Here is a 21204-nt window from a genome sequence, read left to right as displayed (position 1 = left end):
AAATTATTAGGTGAAAGTACATAATATTTTCCCCATACTCTCCATTTTAAATAAGTTTCTAAATAATAGTTTATTATTTCAGCACATAACTTAAATTACATGTAAAATTCATTTTTATATACATACTTTCATTTTTATTTTAAAATGCTATTATAATAAATATTAATAAATATAAATATTATAAATTTATTTTAGATGGAGTAAAATCCTTTCTTTTTATTGCATTAATCCACTGGTAAAGTATTTCCTTTTTTTGGGGGAAATGAAAACACGGTAACTTTTGGTCCATTTTCGTAGTTACCTCGGCATTTTTGAACTATACATCTCGACGGCATGTTTAAATTTATTTAACCCTCCACAACTTTAAACCAACTTCCGGTTTAGTCATGAGACACGTGACCAAATTTCAACAGACCGATGTTCATGACGTCACCAGACTAAATTTTAGTCGTCGCTAGGCCATCATATTACGGTAGCCATGGTTAGACCTAGGATCGAGAAGGTGTAAGGAAAATTCAGCTCCCCAAAAAGGCACTCTAGATTGGGTTAAAAAAATAAAAGTTGTCCCAGTTTAGAAGAATTTGGTAGACAAGAAAGATAAAGTGCAGTGCAAAAAAAGTTACTAAACTCTGCTCCTAACGAAAAGGTGCGTAGACACACTTTGTTTTTATTTGTATTTATCTTTTCTGATGCTACACTTTATCTTTCAACTCATGAGTCAATGAAGTAGAATTACTTCTAGACTGAGGTGATTTTTACCTTTGTCCCGATTTAGAGATCCTATTCACGAGGAGCTGGGTTTTCCCTACATTAAAACCGAACCCTGTCCCATGGTAAACAAGTAAAGAGGGACCTGCTGTTTTTGTCTTTAATTATTATTATTTTTTTATTAATAACAAAGTGCATATATTTCGCAAATAGAAATCAAAATGTTCTTACTTGTTCTGAGCAGAGTTTTCCCATTCTTCTGAGCCGGATCCAACGGAAATATAAAGCATTTTGTCAATACCAAAAAATATCTGAAAAAAAAAACCTCCAAAAAATAAATAAAAAATAAACGACAAAAAAAAAAACAAAAAAAAAAAAAAAACAGCAAAAAACAACAAAGTACAAAAAAAAAATGTTATAATTTCACTTGAATTTATTTGGTTTTATTTTAGCAACCCTTACAACCAAACATAATTATAGATAGGTCCAATGACCTATAATCTTTTTCCATACTGTCTGAACATTGTCGTATACAATTCGGCTATTGGCTGTGAGTAAGAAAATTCTTAATGTTTATGCAAACATTATAAAGACCACAATGTGCTCAATTTATTTTTTATAGAGAGCTTTACATTATTACTAATAATAGCTAACGAATTCATTTACCACATTGCTCAAACCACAAAGTAAAACAGACGGATTGTTTTGTTGTATGACAGTTCTTCAGTTTGGTTAAGCAGACTAATGCTTCAAGCTTCCAGAAACTCTATTCTTTTTCTTTTTAATTTACAAATTTTAACGTTGGAGTTTTATCTTACCACACATATAAACAAACACATATGAACAAACACATATAAACAAACACATATAAACAAACACATATGAACAAACACATATGAACAAACACATATAAACAAACACATATAAACAAACACATATGAACAAACACATATGAACAAACACATATAAACAAACACATATGAACAAACATATAAACAAACACAGGAAGTCATTTTAAGAAAGTATAGATTACTTTGATTATGTACCCAGAATAAACTAATTCATTCTTTAGTCTCCATTATTATAATAAAGCTAAGCATCATTAATTTCCATAAGACTTTGTCCTATATATTTTAATCACGCAAAATACATCCTAAAGTATGCTTTATTTTGGGATTGAGTTATGTTTAAAAACATCCATTTGCATGGCTCTAATTAGAAATTTTCTTTTGGTCAAGTACATCCTAAACAAAGCATATTGCTACTTGCTACATTTTTACATCGGCATATCAGTACAGTCACAGATTCAAGTAACAAAGAGGATATTCCAAAGTTTAACAGACTGAATGAAGAAGCTATTAGAGCAAAAGGTTTGTCTCTAGTAAAGGGATGGGACTTTCTTGGTAAACGGATTTGTCGGGATGCGTATGCCGAGGGTGTGCAATTTCATCAGAGCACATTCCATTAAAATACTTGTAAAACAGCACAACATTGTGGTGATAGGATAGAGGTTGGAGCTTAATTGACAGTACGGGACCTATTAGACTGGAGACTCTTCCTTGGACCCTGCTCAAGATGGAGAGACTAGTGGTAGATGCACCAGGTCAGATATGGCAAAATGTTTCATACATGGGCAAATGGTGACATTTTAGAGGTACAAGATACTCTCAGGTGTGAGTAATCTTCTAGTACGATACAGATAACTCACCTTTTTTGCAGCAGCCTTCGCAATATCCTCAAAGTTGTTTGTGAATGTTAAGCCGAGGAGTTTGAAGGAAGAGCTCTCAAGTAAGGTGTCATTAGTCGTTTGAACATTTAAATACCTGGAAAGTATGATCATGGCATTGATAAGGAAGTCAGTTGGTGAATCCAAAATGCATGGGCTTCCATTTGGTAAATTGGATAAGCGTCTATGGTCAAGAAAGAACATCAGACTTGCAACAAAATGCAAGATGTACAAAACTATAGATTTGCGAGTTTATCGACATTTCGTACCATTTATATATATATATATATATATATATATATATATATATATATATATATATATATATATATATATATATATATTTCTTTTCAAGGGAAATAAGGTAAAAAAAACACCCGATAAAAGTGCTCGATATGTTAATAGAGCGGTATATAATTTTTTAATTTTTTATTGAGCCCAAAATATATTTACATTACTGTTTCCATTGGATTTTCACCCCAGGAGATAAGGTAGAGTACCAATTTCATCGGAATTTATAGGTGGACTGAAATTTAAAACTTGCAGAAATGGATATAAAGTTATTGGGGGGGTATTAAATAGAGAGGGAGGTCGTGTGGTAGTGTGAGGAGGTTTTATAGTAGAATTTCAGCTGTGAAAAGACGCTAAGGAGCTTCTATTCGGTACGTTTGGAAAAGAAAAAAGAAAGAAAGAAAAGTAGACGTTAAATTTTGAAAATACATCGAAATTGAAATAATTAAAAAATGTCGAAAAACGATATTAATAAACCAAGACACCCAATGGGCTAAGAAGGACCAGCCTACACCTTTCGACCTTGCGATGGGGGCTTTTGACTCAGCGGAGGCCACTGACCTGGTGGGCCTATTCATCCTCTACAATCTAACAAAACACATCACAAACAATAACGTGGGATTTTATAGAGATGACGGCCTAATACTAGTGAAAAACTCCAACGGACCAAAATGTGAAAGCGTCAAGAAAAAACCGATTAAGGAAATGAAGAAACTGGACCTGAAAATTGAGGTGACTTCTAATATAAAAACTGTTAATCTTCTCGATGTTACCTTTAACCTATCCAATGATACCTATGAACCCTATACAAAAAACACCACATATCCCCTATATATACACCCCAGGTCCAACCACCCCAAACACGTAATTAACCATATACCCAAATCTATAGAAAAAAGACTAAGCACAAACTCCTCCAACTCAACTATATTTCATAAACGCAAACCATTCTACGAGAGCGCTTTAAAAAAATGTGGCTACCCCAATACTACATTAACATATCATGAACCTAACATCCCAAATAACAATACTACTAATATTAAGAAGAAAAAGAATAGAACCCGCAAAGTCCTCTGGTTCAACCCTCCTTACAATAATATGGTAAAATCTAAACTAGGCAAAAAATTTTTCATGTTAATTAAAAAACACTCCCCCCAATACTGTTTTGCATAAAATCTTTAATAACAACACTATCAAATTAAGTTACAGTTGCTCCAATAACCTTGAAAATATAATTAAAAAACACAACAACAAAATACTAAATAACAACAACAATAAAATTAACGATCAAAGCAAATGTAACTGCATTATTAAATCCAGATGTCCACTCCAACAAAACTGCCTCGCAACAAACGTAGTATATAAAGCAACTATTACTCCCACAGAAGATCCTAATAATAAAAAATTCTATATAGGCATCTCAAGTACCCCCTTTAAGGAAAGATTCAGGGTCCACAAATGCTCCATAAACAACCCTAATCACCCAAACAAAACTTCCCCCACCAACCACTACCTACAGCTAACAAGAAGCCAACTCACCCCAACTATCACCTGGGAAATCCTAAAAAAAAACAGCACTTGCAAATCAATTAACTCCCCATGTCATCTTTGTTTATATGAAAAATTATTTATCACAAATTTTAAAGACAAGGATAAACTTTTAAATAAAAAATACGAAACATCAATAAATTGCAAACACTACAAACAATATCTCCTTAGTAATTTTACTCCATTCCAAATATAAAAACTAACATAACAGAAATACCCTACCCACTACCTCCTGGATACAACCAATAACCTTTACCTACTACTTTCCTACTTAATTATCTACCCTCACTTCTACCGCCCATTAACCTAGTTACATACATCTAATAACCTCACCAATTAATATTATCCGAATCACTAACCAATAATTCTATTTTTCCCATCTTTACTATCATCAATAATCATCCTAAATCCGCCTAACTATCTATATTATCCGAACCTGCCCCCCTTCTTTTTTTTTCTCTTCTTCTCTCAACATATATTATCCTTAATAACAACATCTACAAAATGTAAATACCGCATTAATTGCACTTCCCCCCCGGTCTATGTCGCCCCCCCCCATCCTTAAGTAATAATCCCCATCGTTACTATCATCAACAATAATCCTCAATCCGCCCACCTATCTATATTATCCGAACCTGCCCCCTTCTCTTATTTTTTTATTTTTTTTTCAACATATATTATCCTTAATAACAACGTCTACAAAATGTAAATACTGCATTAACTGCATTTCCCCCCTCCCCCGTCTATATCGACCCCCCTACTTTCCACCCTCTTACTACCATCAATAATCAACTTTAACCCGCATTAAATATCACCCCCCTCCTCCTCTTCCCCCCAGGTATATGTCGACCTCCCCCTTCATACCTCCTTCCCCAGCATCCGCATCCATCTCGAATTATATAATTATATGTTTTAATTTTACGCAGATATCAATAGCACCTCCAAAAGATCAAAAATCCGGCGTCGTCACATAAAAAATACGTTGCCATGGTGACAATATTTACCAACTGCTACGGTAGCTAGCTACTGATCACTTACTCCCACTCCCTCTTACACAACAACAGATACCATGACGCTAAAAACCTCTACTCCCACTACTCCCCCTATGTATTTTCAAAATTTAACGTCTACTTTTCTTTCTTTCTTTTTTCTTTTCCAAACGTACCGAATAGAAGCTCCTTAGCGTCTTTTCAATAATGATTTAAAAAGTTTCAAAAAATGCTTTGATCGCTACGTAACCAGCACCAGCGTTGATGATTGCCAACGTTACCTGTTATGATTGATGATAAAGACTAGGAACGAACGGCGGTCAACAGTTATAAGTTGTCATCACTGATCAGAAATCACCCTATCACGTTCACCAGGTTATAATATTGCTAATTACGGTGAAAAACATTTCGCAATAGACAAACCTTTTAAAGATCTTATGGAATAAGAAGTACTTTCCTTTTTATGCAAATGAAATATAATGTCTAGTTTTATTGCTTTGGAAGTTTTAATAGGATAGTTATAGCTAGCTGACACTTTGATATCCCACGATATGCTATGTCATTAAACAGTCGGTAAAAAAAATGCGTACAAAGAAATAAAGAAACTTGCAGTCATCAAATGCAATAAGACCGCACGCTATTTCTCTTTGTTTTCATTCGTCTAAGATAATCGTCGTTAAAGAACAGAATGCTTAGTGCGGTAAACCTCTCCTAAAACATCGTGACCTTTCAGGGTTTAATTTTAATTCTTTGAGTCTTAAAAAACTACTTTATCGAATTGTTAGTGATCATTAAGGTATTAAATAGTCGCATGATTGGTTTCACGTAAAGGAAGTCTACATAAATGGGCTCCTTGCATATAATCACACAATTTAATGTGTATGAGATGGATAATGTTATTCTATTGAACCATTCATTTGTCTCACGCACAAGAAAAAGCACAAACGTTCATTAGCACGTTTGAGGTAAACACGTTTGAGGTAAACATGTTTTAAGGAATGCTTTCATCAACAATTTCTGGTGATTTATTCATGCAAGAAACATAGTATGGAACATAGGGATATCTGCGAAGAGAGAGAGAGAGAGAGAGAGAGAGAGAGAGAGAGAGAGAGAGAGAGAGAGAGAGAGAGAGAGAAAGAGAGAGACAGACAGACAGTCAGAGAAGAGGTGAGAGAGAGAGAGAGAGAGAGAGAAAGCGGGAGAGGGATGCAGTAAGTGAAGGAAGGTTACGTTTTTCGTAAGACGAGTTCTCTTCACTGTTTAAGAACGAAAGAAATGCTGATTGTACCTATTTACTATGCCTCCCCACGGGACAGAGTTAGACACCAGGGTCGTTTTTTAACGTGGAGAAAAGGTACAAAAATTTCAGATGCTGCACTGCAGCATCTGAAGAACAGATACTACACCTTGATCTTGTCCCGAAGATGCTGATTGTAGTATAATTTATCGCTTTGCATTGCAACTAGCCTAGGTGCCCGGCGTTGCCCGGGTGTTTGGAGGTGTGTGTTAAGCAAAAAAAAAAAAAAAATTTAGTAGGCAGGCAGGCTTGAACCCGTACCGCAAAGGAGGAAAAGAAAGTGACCCCCCCCAAAAAAAAAACAACTGACGCGTTAGCTGTTGCGCCCATCGCTAAACCGGAAGTGACGTAGGTTTAAATTAAGGTTAGACAATCGAAAAGATACCATAACTTTCGGAAATACCGGCAAAAAAGCGCCCCCTCCATTTAGAAAAGTGCCCAGCTGAGGATGAAGTAATTAATGCTTTTGACCAATTTTTCGATATTTATCGTCCGAAGAATCATGCTTCAAAATTATACCGATCTCGTGAAAATCCGTTGCCTCTGTCGAAAGTTTTTGCGAGACATACATACATACATTCTTACATACACTTAAACAGACAGGTGAGATTTATATTATAGACTAGCGGGGGTACCCGACGTTGCCCGCGTGTTTACAGGTGTGTGTGCTCGAACGGGGGGGGGGTAATCAAAGCATAAGAATAAGCGAAGTATAAAAAATCGAAAAAAAACACAGAAAAAACTAACGTAAGGCAAGCAAACGAAGTTAAATGTAAAAATCGGAAAAACAAAAACAAAAGAAAACGCGAATGTGATGGAAAACCCCCGCAGAAAAACGAACATTAAAACTACTTTAAAAAAGCTGAAAATAAAACCAAAAAAACATAGAACGTGAAAATTGCTTAAATAACCCTGCTTCAATTTCAAAATTTAAAAAAGCGAAAAAAAAAGACATCTCATACCACGATAAGAACCCAAAACGTTTAGATAATGAAACCACGCTCTAAGCAATTGAGCTAAGACAACGACGCCGAAACTCAGTCGCTTTTTCAAATATTTAAAATAAATCAGGTTATGACGTCGTATGACGCATGCGTAAAGCGAATTCGTCATGAGAGGACGGTTTTCGCTGACCCCCCTGTAGAAAAGTGCTGATTTCAGGGTGAAAAAATTAACGTATTTATCTAATTTTTCGATATTTGTCGGACGAAGGATGGGGCTTTCATATGAGACCAAATTTGTGAGTTTTTGTTATGTCTATCGAAAGTTTTTAGCAGACATACAAACACACATACCTACATAATACATTTTCGCTTTTATATATATAGACTAGCGGGGGTTACCCGGCGTTTCCCGGGTGTTTAGGGGTGTGTGGGTAGGGGGGGGAGAACTTCTTAAAAAATCGGAAAAACACAAACGAAAAAAAAACCGGCTGCGAACGTAAAACTTCTTTTTTTAAATCAGAAAAACAAACCCCCTCCCCCCAAAAAAGGACAGCGTTGCCCGGGTGTTTGGAGGTGTGTATGTAAGGGGGAGGGGCAAACAATAAGCGAATTAATAACCCTGTTTAAACTTTTTTAAAAAATCGGAAAAAAACAAAACAAATAAAACAGCGAACGAACGGACGTAAAACTTCTTTAAAACAATCGGATAAACAAAAACCCCAAAAAAGGAAGAAAAAAAAAAAACAAAAACAAAAAAACAGCGAAAAAAAAATGGTATACATAACTTCGTTTCAATATTAAATGTTTAAAAAACGAGAAAAAAAGTATATCTGATAACTGGGATCGAACCCGAAATATTTAGATAACGACGCTGTCACTAAGCCCATCGCGCTACAGACGCGTGGATGAAAGCAAGTCGGTTTTTATAAGATTTAAAACGAATTCAATGTACAACGTCTTTTGCGCGTAATGACGCATGCGTAAAGCAATCTTGTCATGAAGATACCATTTTTTTTTCACCCCTCCCTGTAAAAAAGAGAGCCGTTAAGGATGAAGGAATGAATGTTTTTGCCCAATTTTTCGATATTTGTCGTCCAAGATGTGGAGCTTAAAAATGATACCGAACTCGTGAAAATCCATGGCCCGTGTCGAAAGTTTCTGGCAGACATACAAACACACATACTCACACACACGCATTTTGCCTTTTATATATACAGACTAGCGGGGTACCCGGCGTTGCTCGGGGCCGTATAAACAATGAGAAAATTGAATTTGGTTTTGTAATATATTTGTTATTCTTATGAGAGAGGAATTTTGTATGTTTATGTATTATTTGTTATTGCGAACAAAAGAATATTTTACCTATATAAGACGGGTATTACACATATGAAATAATTGTATCTTACCTAAGGTAGGTCATTTATAGCATGTATATGAAAGGACGGGTAATATACAACACATTTATATTATCAAATCCCAAGCGATGCTAGGTATTTTACTAATATATATTCTCGCCTATTTTACTGAATCCCGGCAACGCTGGGTGTTTTGCTAGTATATATCTCAATCAATCTCATTAAATCCTGGGTGACGCAAGGTATTCTGTTAGTATATATTTCAATCAATATAATTCAATCCAAGGCAACGCCAAGTAATCTGCTAGTATATATTTGCATCTATCTCATTACATCCCAGGCGACCGTGTATTCTGCTTGCATACATTTGCATGTATCTCATTGAATCCAGGGTGACTCCGGGTAATCTGTAAGAATATATGTGGACGTATCTCGTTAAATCTCATAATTCTTGGATTGTTACAAATTTCGACAATTTAACCCACATTATCGCTCACCTGTCTAAAATAATAACTTTGAGACATTGTCTTGGCTGGTTTTTCATTACAAACACATCATCCAAATAACTCACATTTCATCATTTTTTATAATTTTTGGATATGTTACTAATTTCAACAACCATGTCACATGATTTAACTTACATTATCGCCGCCACTCTTACTAAAATAAAAACTTTGATACATGTATGTTACTAATTTCGACTATCACTTTTCATGAGTAAATCCACATTATCTCTCCCTTCTATCACTAAAATAATAACTTTTAGACATTGTATGGCTGGTTATTTCATTAAATACCCACCAAAGAAGTAACTCACATTATATCATTTTTCATAATTCTTGGATATGTTGTAATTGTGACCTCTTACTAAAATAATAACTTCCATACATTGTCTGGTCTGTCTACTTCATTACGAATACACCAATCAAATAACTCACATTTCATCATTTTTCATAATTTTTGGATATGTTGCTAATTTCAAACGTCATTTTTTTCTAAGTTCAATGATATAATCCCTCTCCTCTTACTAAAATAATACCTTTGAGACATTTCTAGGCTGTTTATTTCATTAGAAATACATCAATAAAATACCTCACATTTCATCAGTTTTCATAATTCTTGGATATGTTATGAATTTCGACTATCAAATTTAATGAGTGCGCACATCTAATCGCCCAATTCTTAGTAAAATTATAAATTTGCTACATTGACTGGGCTGTTTATTTCATTATAAACACACCAATCAAATAACTAAAACTTCATTTTTCATAATTCTTGGATATGTTACTAATTTCGACGATAATTTTTCATTAGTTAACCCACATTATCGCCACCTCCTATCACTAAAATAATAACTTTCAGACATTGTATGGCTGTTTTTTTCATTACAAATACCCCTATCAAGTTACTCGCATTTTACCATTTTTCATAATTCTTGGATATGTTACTAATTTCGACAATTATTTTTAATGAAGTAACCCAAATAATCGCCTCCCTCTTTAACCGACACGATCCTCTTCCTCTTACAAAAATAACAACTTTGACACTTCTTCTAGCCTGTCTATTTCATTACGAACACACCAATCAAATAACTCACATTTAATCATTTTTCATAATTCTTGGATATGTTACTAATTTCGACAATCATTGCTTATGATTTAACCCACATAATCGACCCCCTCTTACTAAAATACTAACTTTGAGACAATATCTGGTCTGTTTATTTCATTATAAACACACCAATCAAATAACTTACATTTAATAACTTTTCATAGTTCTTGGATATGTTACTAATTTCGACAATCGTTTTTCATGATTTAACCCAAATAATCCCCTCTCATCTTGCTAAAATAATAAATTTGAGAACACACCAATCAAATAACTCACATTTTCTCACTTTTCATAATTCTTGGATATGTTACTAATTTGGACAATCATTTTCCATGATTTAACACACATAATCGCCCCTCTCTTACTAAAATAACAACCATGCGACATTGTCTAGGGTGTCTATTTCATTACAAACATACACATCAAATAACTAACATTTCATCATTTTTCATAATTCTTGGATATCTTTCATGAGTTAACCCACATAATCCCCTTCCTCTTACTAAATTAATATATTTAAGACATTGTCTGTGCTGGTAATTTCATTACAAACACACCAATCACATAAATCACATTTCATCCTTTTTCACTTTTCTTGGATATGTTACTAATTTCTACAATCATGTTTAATAATGTCACCTACATAGTCGACCCCCTCTTATTAAAATATTAACTTTAAGACTATATCTGGGCTGTTCATTTCATTATAAACACACCAATCCAATAACTTACATTTAATCACTTTTCATAATTCTTGGATGTGTTACTAATTTCGACAATCGTTTTTTTATAATTTAACCAAGTAATATACTTTCCTTTTGCTAAAATAATTATTTTATGACATTATCTGGCGTTTTATTTCATTACAAACACACCAAAAAATAACTCGCATTTCATCATTTTTCATAATTCTTAGATATGTTACTAATTTGGACAATAAGTTTTCAAGATTTTACGACATAATCGCACCATCTTCCTATATGGGGTATTCTGTTAGCACAAATACCCACCTATCTGATCCGATCCCAGTTATTCTCCTAGGAAACATCCCATCTATTACATCCAATCCCAGGCAACGTTGGGTATTTTGCTAGTACATATATCCACCTTTCTTATACAAAGTACTGGGGCTGCTGTATTGCCATTTGGTGAATGGATTCTGGACCATGCAGTAGCTTCTGGTGGGGCCTCTCGATGCCATACTAGTGGGTAATTGTTACGGCTTTACCTTATCATTAACTACAAATAAAAAATAAAAAAAAAAATTCTTCGTTTCTTTTTCTCTCTTAATTTCCCCTCTCTGTCCTGCTCTAAGTAAATCTGTCGACCTAGTCCACAAATTCCAAAATTTCATCATGACAAGTTTCAAGAAAAAATACACGATTAAACCCGGTTCCCCAACTTCCAACGTAGACCCCTACTACCATGTCTCCTTCTCCAACATCAGGGGTCTTCGTTCTAACCTTCCAGAGGTTGAAACCCAATTACAGGAGACTAAACCAGACCTTTTATTTTTAAGTGAAACTGGCATTGGACAGGCTATTTCCCTAGATGAGTTTGCAATTTCAGGATACTCTAACTTAACTTCTAAATCTGACCCCCAAGATCGCCATGGGCATGGAATATGTGCCTATATTAAAGATAGCTTTCCATGTGGGAGGGACATCTCCAGGGAAGATCCTAACTTACCCTATATGTGCTTCCGGGTTGCTTTAGCTCACACTACTGCATTTATATTTACTCTCTATCGCCCCCACAACAGTGGAGTTACTATCTTTCAAAGCATATCTGAGAAAATTGACCAAGTCCTTTCTACTTATCCTTCAGCTAACATTCACGTATGTGGAGACTTCAATGTTCACAACGTTGAATGGTTGACCCACTCAAACAAGACCGATGATGAGGGGAGGTTCTGTCATGATTTCTCCATTGCCTATGACCTCACTCAGATTGTTCAGGAACCTACCCGTGTGCCCGATAATGATGGCCAGTATGCGAGCCTACTAGACCTTTTTCTCACAACTTGCCCTGAACTATGTTCAGTTTCTGTTCTGTCGCCTCTTGGATCTTCCGACCACTCTGTTGTATCAATTAAGATAAAAATGAAATGTAATAAGTCCCCAGATGTACCTCTTCATCGTACAGTATATCGATACACTAAGGCTGACTGGGATAGCTTCCGTACATTTATATCTGATCTACCTCTGCATTCCATGTTTGAAAAGGATGTGTCCTCTATAGTATTAGACCTAACTGAATGGTTAATTGTAGGTATTGACCATTTCATACCCTCTAAAAAGTTTCAGAAAAAACCTAACAGCCAGCCATGGTTCTCTCCAGAATGTGCTGCTGCCATTGCGCACAGAAATCACTTTTTCCACTGCTTCAAACGTAATAGATGTATGGAAACTAAAGCCGTTTTCAGGACTGCCAGCAACCATTGTAAGAAAGTAATAAGGAACGCAAGAGAGTTGTATGCTCAATCTGTTAAGTCCAAAGTAGCTGAGCAGCGGCTTGGTTCCCACCAGTTTTGGCAAATAGCAAACAGAATCCTGAACAGAAGCGTGTGCTCCATCCCAACTATTATCAATGGACCTGAGGTAATCTCGTCAGCATCAGACAAAGCCAAACTCTTTGTCAAGAACTTTGCAGCAAATTCTACCCTTTGCGACCAAGACCGCCAACCCCCAATATTTCCTCCTGTATCAGAAAACACGCTATGTGATATACGTATATCTGTATGTGATGTTGCGAAGCTAATCAAAAACCTTGATTCGAGTAAAGCAACTGGCCCTGATGGTATTCCAATTATAGTACTCAAAAAACTTCAACCTGAATTAGCGCCCATACTTACAAAACTGTTTAAACGTTGTCTTAAGGAGAATAGTTTCCCATCTCCCTGGAAAACCTCATCAGTATGCCCTGTATTTAAGAATTCAGGTGATCGCTCATCCCCCTCTCAGTACAGGCCAATAAGTCTCCTGTGCGTCATGAGTAAGTTGCTAGAATCTGTGTTAAATACAGAAGTAATCAAACATCTCAACAAAAATAACCTTCTTAGTGACACTCAATATGGTTTCCGTTCTGCTAGATCTACAGCAGATGTCATTACTGTTATATCGCATAGGATTAGCAAATCTCTCGACGGTGGCAATCTTTCTAGAGCAATTGCTCTTGACATATCTAAAGCCTTTGATAGGGTATGGCATAAAGGTTTACTTCATAAGATCGCTAGCTATGGTATAGCTGGAAAAGTCTTCTCAATTATTAAATCATTTCTTTCTGATAGGCTCATAAGAGTAGTAGTTGAGGGGCAAAAATCAGAAGCTCACAGTATTAATGCCGGTGTCCCTCAGGGATCCATCCTGGGCCCAACTCTTTTCCTGATCTACATTAATGATCTTCCAAATCATATCCTTACATCATTTGTAGACATTTATGCTGACGACACTACCATTTATGGTACCACATCTAAGACAGTAAACGAGCAAGTTCTCTCCAATTCTCTCTCCTCTGATCTTGAGCACGTAGTACAATGGGGAAAGGAGTGGCTGGTTACGTTTAATGCATCTAAAACCAAGCTTCTCTCTTTACATCATCAACATTCTAATCCACATTTGTCATCAATTGAAATGAATGGCTCTCGTCTTCAGGAGGCCTCAAGTTTTGACAAGCTTCTGGGCTTGACCATTACTCCTGATCTTAAATGGAACACGTATATCAAATCTGTTGCCAAGGCCGCTGGAAAAATGGTGGGATCTTTCTATCGATCCAGTAGATATCTCACTGCTGATGCTATTCTCTACCTATATAAGAGCCAGGTACGTCCAAGGATGGAATACTGTTGCCACATCTGGGCAGGAGCTGCTAGAAAGGACTTGTCCTGCCTTGATAGAGTTCAAAATAGACTTCGTAGCCTCGTAGGAGATGTCCTTTTCTCCTCCTTGCAACTTCTATCTCACAGAAGAGATGTTGCGAGTTTGTCTCTGATGTATCGTTATTTTCATGGAAAGTGTTCAACTGAGCTTCAATCTTTGGTCCCCCCTCGCCAAACTTTCACAAGAAACACTCGTCTAGCTGTAAACACTATCAATAATTTCCCCCACTCTTTATCTGTGGCTAAACCTAAACGTAGATTCCATGAACAAAGCTTCTTTCTTAGAACTGCACGCCTGTGGAATTGTCTTCCGTTTTCCTGCTTTCCGGCTGACTACAATATGGTTGTGTTCAAGTCAAAAGTAAATAAGTTCTTGATGAGCCGTTCCATATAAGTTATTAAATTTACCAAATTTTCATTACTAATGATTACTATATTGACCAATTTCTACTGTACACTCTTTAACCCTTATCCTTGAGTGGCCTCTGGGCCTTGATAATGTGGTGATGCCTTTGTAAAAAAAAAAAAAAAAAAAAAAAAAAACAATCCCTGGCAACGCTGGGTATTATGTCAGTACAAATATCCAGCTATGAAGCCATATCCAAGAGCGTTCATTGGCATAATAATACATTGATTGCACATTAATCTAATAGTATTCGACAATGAGGCTACATCCAAGGGAGGTCACTTGCATATTATAACAATGATTGTATATTAATCTAATGGTATTTGAAAATGAAACTACATCCAATAGAGGCCACTTATGTAACCTAAGTTACATCAAAGGGAGGTCACTCGCATGTTATAACAATGATTGTATATTAATCTAATGGTATTCGACAATGAAGCTACATTCAAGGGAGGACACTCGCATATTATAACAATGATTATATATTAATCTAATGAAATTCGACAATGAAGCCACATCCAAGGGAGGTCAATCGCATATTATAACAATGACTGTATATTATTCTAAAGGTATTCAACAATGAAGCTACATCCACGGGAGGTCACTTACATATTATAACAATGATTGTATAATATTCTAATGCAATCTGACAGTGACGCTACATCCAAGTGAGATCACTTGCATATGATAACAATGATTGTATATTAATCTAATGTTATTCGAGAATGAAGCTACATCTAATGGAGATCACTTGCAAATTGTGACAATAATTATATATTAATATAATGGAATTCTAGAATGAAATTACACTCAATGGAGGTTACTTACATATTATGACAATAATTGTATATTAATCTAATGGTATTCGACAATGAAGCAACACTCTAGGGAGATCACTTGCATATTATAACAATGATTTTATATTATTCTAATGGTATTCTACAAAGATGCTACATCCAATGGAGGTCACTTACATAATATGGCAATGATTGTATATTATTCTAATGAAATTCGACAATGACTATACATCAACGGGAGATCACTTGCATATTGTAACAATGATTGTATATTAATCTAATGGAATTCGACAATGGAGCTACACCCAATTGAGGTCACTTGCATATCATGATGATTGTATTATTCTATTAGAATTTGACAATGAAGCTACATCCAAGGGAGGTAACTTACACATCATAACAATTATTTTATATTAATCTAATGGTATTCCACAACGAAGCTACATCCAAAGGAGTTCATTTACATATTATGACGGTGATTGTATATTATTCTGATGGTATTCAACAATGAAGCTACACCCAAGGAGGTCAATTACATGTTATGATAATGACTGTATATTAATTTAATTGAATTCGACAATGAGGCTACACCCAAGGGAGTTGACTCGCATATTATGACAATAATTGCATATTAATCTAATGGAATTCGATATATAATAACAATGATTGTATATTAATGTAATGGAATTCAACAAAGGAGCTACATCCAAGGGAGGTCAATTGCATATAATAACAATGATTGTATATTATTCTAAAGGTATTCGAAAATGAAGCTACATCCAAAGGAGGTCACTTGCATATTATAACAATGATTGTATATTATTCTAATTGTATTCGACAACAAAGCTACATTCAAGAGAGGTCACTTGCATATTATAACAATGATTGTATATTATTCTAATTGTATTCGAGAATGAAGCTACATCTAAGGGAGGCCACTTATATATAATGACAAATATTGTATATTAATCTTATGATATTCAAGAATGAAGCTACACTCAATGGAGATCACTTGCATATTATGAAAATAATTGTATATTAATCTAATGGAATTCGACAATGTAGCTACACTAAAGAGAGGTCACTCGCATAGTATAACAATGATTGTATATTATTCTAATGGTATTCGACAAGAAAGCTACATCGAAGGGCGGTCACTTGTATATAATAACAATGATTGTATATTAATTAAATGGATTTCGACAATTAAGCTACATCCAAGGGATGTCACTTGCATATAATAACAATGATTGTATATTAATCTAATGGAATTCGACAATAAAGCTACATCCAAGTGAGGTCACTTGCATATAATAACAATGATTGTATATTAATCTAATGGTATTCGACAATGAAGCTAAATCCAATGGAGGTTACTTGCATATTATGAGAATGATTGTATATTAATCTAATGGAATTCCACAACGAAGCTACATACAAGGGAGGTCACTTACATATTATGACAATGATTGTATATCATTCTAATGGTATTCAACAATGACGCTACACCCAAGGCAGGTCACTTATATATTATGACAATCTATATTAATTTAATGGAATGCGACAATGAAACTACATCCAAGGGAGATCACTTGCATATTATGACAATAATTATTTATTAATATAATGGATATCTAGAATGAAGCTACACTCAATGGAGGTCACTTGCATATTATGACAATGATTAATTATTAATCTAATTGTATTCGAGAATGAAGCTACATCCAATGGAGGCCACTTATATATAATGAAAAATTTTGTATATTACTCTAAGTGGTATTCGAGAATGAAGCTACACTCAATGGAGATCACTTGCATATTATGACAATAATTGTATATTAATATAATAGATATCTAGAATGAAGCTACACTCAATGGAGGTCACTTGCATATTATACCAATTATGGTGTATTAGTCTTATGGTATACAACAATGACGCTACATCCAATGGAGGTCACGAGGTCACTTCCATATTATGACAATGATTGTAAACCAATCTAATGGAATTCGACAATGATGCTACATCCAAAGGATGTCACGCATATATTGAAACAATGATTGTATATTAATTTAATGGAATTCGACAATGAAGCTTCCTCCAAGGGAGATCACTTGGATATTATAACAATGATTGCATATTAATCTAATGGAATATGGTAATGAAGCTACATCCAAGGGAGGTCACTTGCATATTATAACAATGATTGTATATTAATTTAATGGAATTCGACAATGAAGCTATACCCAAGGGAGGTCACTTGCATATAATAAACATGAGTGTATATTAATCTAATGGAATGCGACAATGAAGCTACACTCAAGGGAGGTCACTTGTATATTGTAACAATGATTGTATATTAATCTAATGGAATTCGAAAATGAAGCTACACCCATATACACTTGCATATTATAATGATTGTATTATTCTAATAGAATTTGACGATGAAGCTTCATCCAAGGGAGGTAAATTACATATCATAGCAATTATTTTATATTAATCTAATAGTATTCGATAATGAAGCTACATCCAATTGATGTTACTTGCATATTATGAGAATTATTGTATATTAATCTAATGGTATTCCACAACGAAGCTATATCAAAGGGAGGTCACTAACAAATTATGACAATGATTGTATATTATGTTAACGGCATTCAACAATGACGCTACACCCAAGGCAGGTCACTTACATATTATGACAACCTATATTAATTTAATGGAATTCGACAATGAGGCTACACCCAAGGAAGTTCACTCACATGTCATAACAATGATTGTATATTTATCTAATGGTATTCGACAATGAAGCTACACCAAAGGGAGGTCACTTGAATATTATAATAATTGTATATTAATGTAATGGAATTTGAAAATGAAGCTACATCCAAGAGAGGTCACCACATATTATAACAATGATTGTATATTAATCTAATGGAATTCGACAATGTAGCTACACTCAAGGGAGCTCACTTGCATATGATAACAATGATTGTAAGGGAGGTCACTTGCATATAATAACAATGATTGTATATTAATGTAATGGAATTCGACAAAGGAGCTACATCCAAGGGAGGTCACTTGCATATAATAACAATGATTGTATATTAATCTAACGGAATTCGACAATGAAGCTACACTCAAGGGAGCTCACTTGCATATTATAACAATGATTGTACATTAATCTAATGGAATTCGACAATGAAGCTTCATCCAAGGGAGGTCACTTGGATATTATAACAATGATTGTATATTAATCTAATGGAATATGATAATGAAGCTACATCCAAGGGAGGTCACTAGCATATTATAACATATATACTGCACAAGCACCTTCTAAATATTTTAAATCGGACATATACAGCACAAGCACCTCCAAAATTGTCAAATCGGACCTATAATGCACAAGCACCTTCAAAATTTTCACTTCGGACCTATACTGCACAAGCACCTTCTAAATTTTTGAAATTGGACATATAATGCACAAGCACCTTCAAAATTGTCAAATGGGACGTATACTGCACAAGCACCTTAAAAATTGTCAAATCGGCCTATAATGCACACACCCTAAAAATTGTCAAATCGGACCTATAATGCACAATTCTATACTTCACCTATGTCATACAATCCCAGGCGACGCTTGGTATTCTGCTACTACACATCCACCTATGTAATATAATCCCGGGCGACGCCGAATGTTCTGCTAGTGCATATACACCTACTTTATCCAATCCTGGTCTATGCCGGGTATTTTGCTATTACAGATATCAATCTATGTAATCCATCCCGGGCGACGCTGGGCATATATCAACCAATTTTTTCCAATTCCAGGCATCGCCGAGTGTTCTGCTAGGAAAAATTCCATGAATTTTATCCAATCCGAAGCCATGCCGGGTAATCAGCTAGTATATATGTCGTGCTAGTGCTATGTCATACAATTCATGGCGACGCTGAGTATTTTGCTCGTACATATACACCAATTTTATCCAATACGCATCTTTGTCGACCATCGGTTCCTGGGATCTGTGTTAGAGGCCGCCGGATTTAATCTGGACTTCCGCAAGTGGATCTTTGTCCTGTCTGATAGACCGATGGTAGCGGTGCAGATCAACGGTAAGCTGTCGGAGTCATTCGCCGTCTCCCGGTCGGTACGTCAGTGTTGTCCGCTGTCGCCTCTTTTGTATGTCCTGGCATTGGAACACCTCCTTCGCAAGTTAAGGGACGAGGCGGCTACACCAGTCCTGCACGGAATTGCTTTACCTGGAGGCATACGAGCCAGGGTTTCCGCGTTCGCCGATGACGTCACCGTGTTCATGTCTTGCCCTACGGACGTTTAAGCAGTGGTCGAGGCGCTCGCTTGATATGAAGAAGTCACAGGGGCCGTCTTCAACTGCAGCAAGTCTGTCGGCCTGCGGTTGGGGGCCTGGACCGGGGTAAACTCGCTTCCAGGTATCTTCAGCTGAACCGATGGGCCGGTCTGCATTCTCGGTGTCTGGTTTGGACCAGGACTTCAGCTGGAAAAAATTGGTCGGAAGTATATGGCAAGGTCAAATCGTCGGTAAAAACTTGGATTCGAAGGAAATTGTCCTTGAAGGGTCAGGCAGAGGCGTGTGCTACATACGTCTTTCCGCTCATCCTTTACCGATTGTCTGTACTTCCTCTCCCTGCACAACGCCTTACCCGCTTACAAAAACACCTCGACTCACTTCTGTCGGACGAGGGTAAGCATTATGTGTGCAAAGACGTCTGTGTCCAACGTCAGAGCGAGGGAGGCCTGGGTTAGCCCAGTCTCTTGTGTCATAAAAATGCCAAGAGATTGACTTTCCTGAGTCGTTCGCTAGAGGAGAACACTACTTGGTTCCCTGCGGTTGAGAACTTGTTTCCCAATCACAAACCTGACCCCTCGGTAGAAGGTCGTCGTAAACCTAGGGGAGAGTCCAAGTTCTTTGCCGAATGCCGGACTGCACTTAGAGCTTTGCTGGGGACCAGTGTCCTCGAACAGCCTAGAAAGAGACTTTATCAGGAGTTAGTGGTGGGCACCGCGAAGGATCCTCTTTGTAGGCAGTTAGGTTGGTCGATGGAGGTTATCCGCTCCCAATGGAGTTGGGCGCCGGGTCGGGATTTTCTGACAAACTCGGAATTCTCCCTGACCTGGCGACTGGCCCGAAAAGCACTGCTCCTTTTCGACGAATTCAGCATGTACAAAGAACAAACGAGGGTCTGGTGTCTGCGCTGCGACGAACACAGGCTCAAATCAGTCGAACATGCGTTTTTTTGTTGTAGCTGGACCAGGCCCTATTGGAGTACATCGGAGAGGTAATGGCTTGCATCGATGGCGAGTGGCCGCTCGATCTCAACATAGGATATTTCGTGTACAGCATTGAGCCGCCGTTCCCCAGGGAGGAAAGAATGGTTTTCCTGGCGATCCTAGCAGTAGCGGGTATGGTGATCTGGATCACGTGCCTTAATTGATCCGCGAAGGGACATCTGTTTCAGATTGGGATTTGATCGTTTACTTTAAACATTTGCTTAGAGTAAGGATCAGATGCGATTGGTGGAGGTTGCCCAAAGTGGAGTTTAACAAGAGGTGGGTGCACAGCACTAGTTTGTGCATCCGTCGAGGAGCCAAGTTTGAATACGTGTTCCCTCCTTGA

At 36.3% G+C, this 21204-nt stretch overlaps 1 protein-coding gene across 2 annotated transcripts in view; it reads right to left on the bottom strand.

Moving 5' to 3' along the window:
- Nucleotides 1-21204, bottom strand: part of LOC145256368 (HHIP-like protein 2) — a 207643-nt gene that overhangs the window by 181202 nt on the left and 5237 nt on the right. For both annotated transcript variants that reach the window (XM_080115196.1, XM_080115203.1), the window contains exon 2: nucleotides 940-1019. In XM_080115196.1, coding sequence (XP_079971322.1) covers nucleotides 940-1019 — 80 coding nt within the window. The remainder of the gene's footprint in view (nucleotides 1-939; nucleotides 1020-21204) is intronic.

This window comes from Euprymna scolopes, chromosome 3 (genome assembly GCF_053919585.1).
Source record: "Euprymna scolopes isolate OS-2025 chromosome 3, ASM5391958v1, whole genome shotgun sequence".
NCBI lineage: Eukaryota > Metazoa > Mollusca > Cephalopoda > Sepiida > Sepiolidae > Euprymna > Euprymna scolopes.
This window is presented reverse-complemented; position numbering and strand designations above follow the sequence as displayed.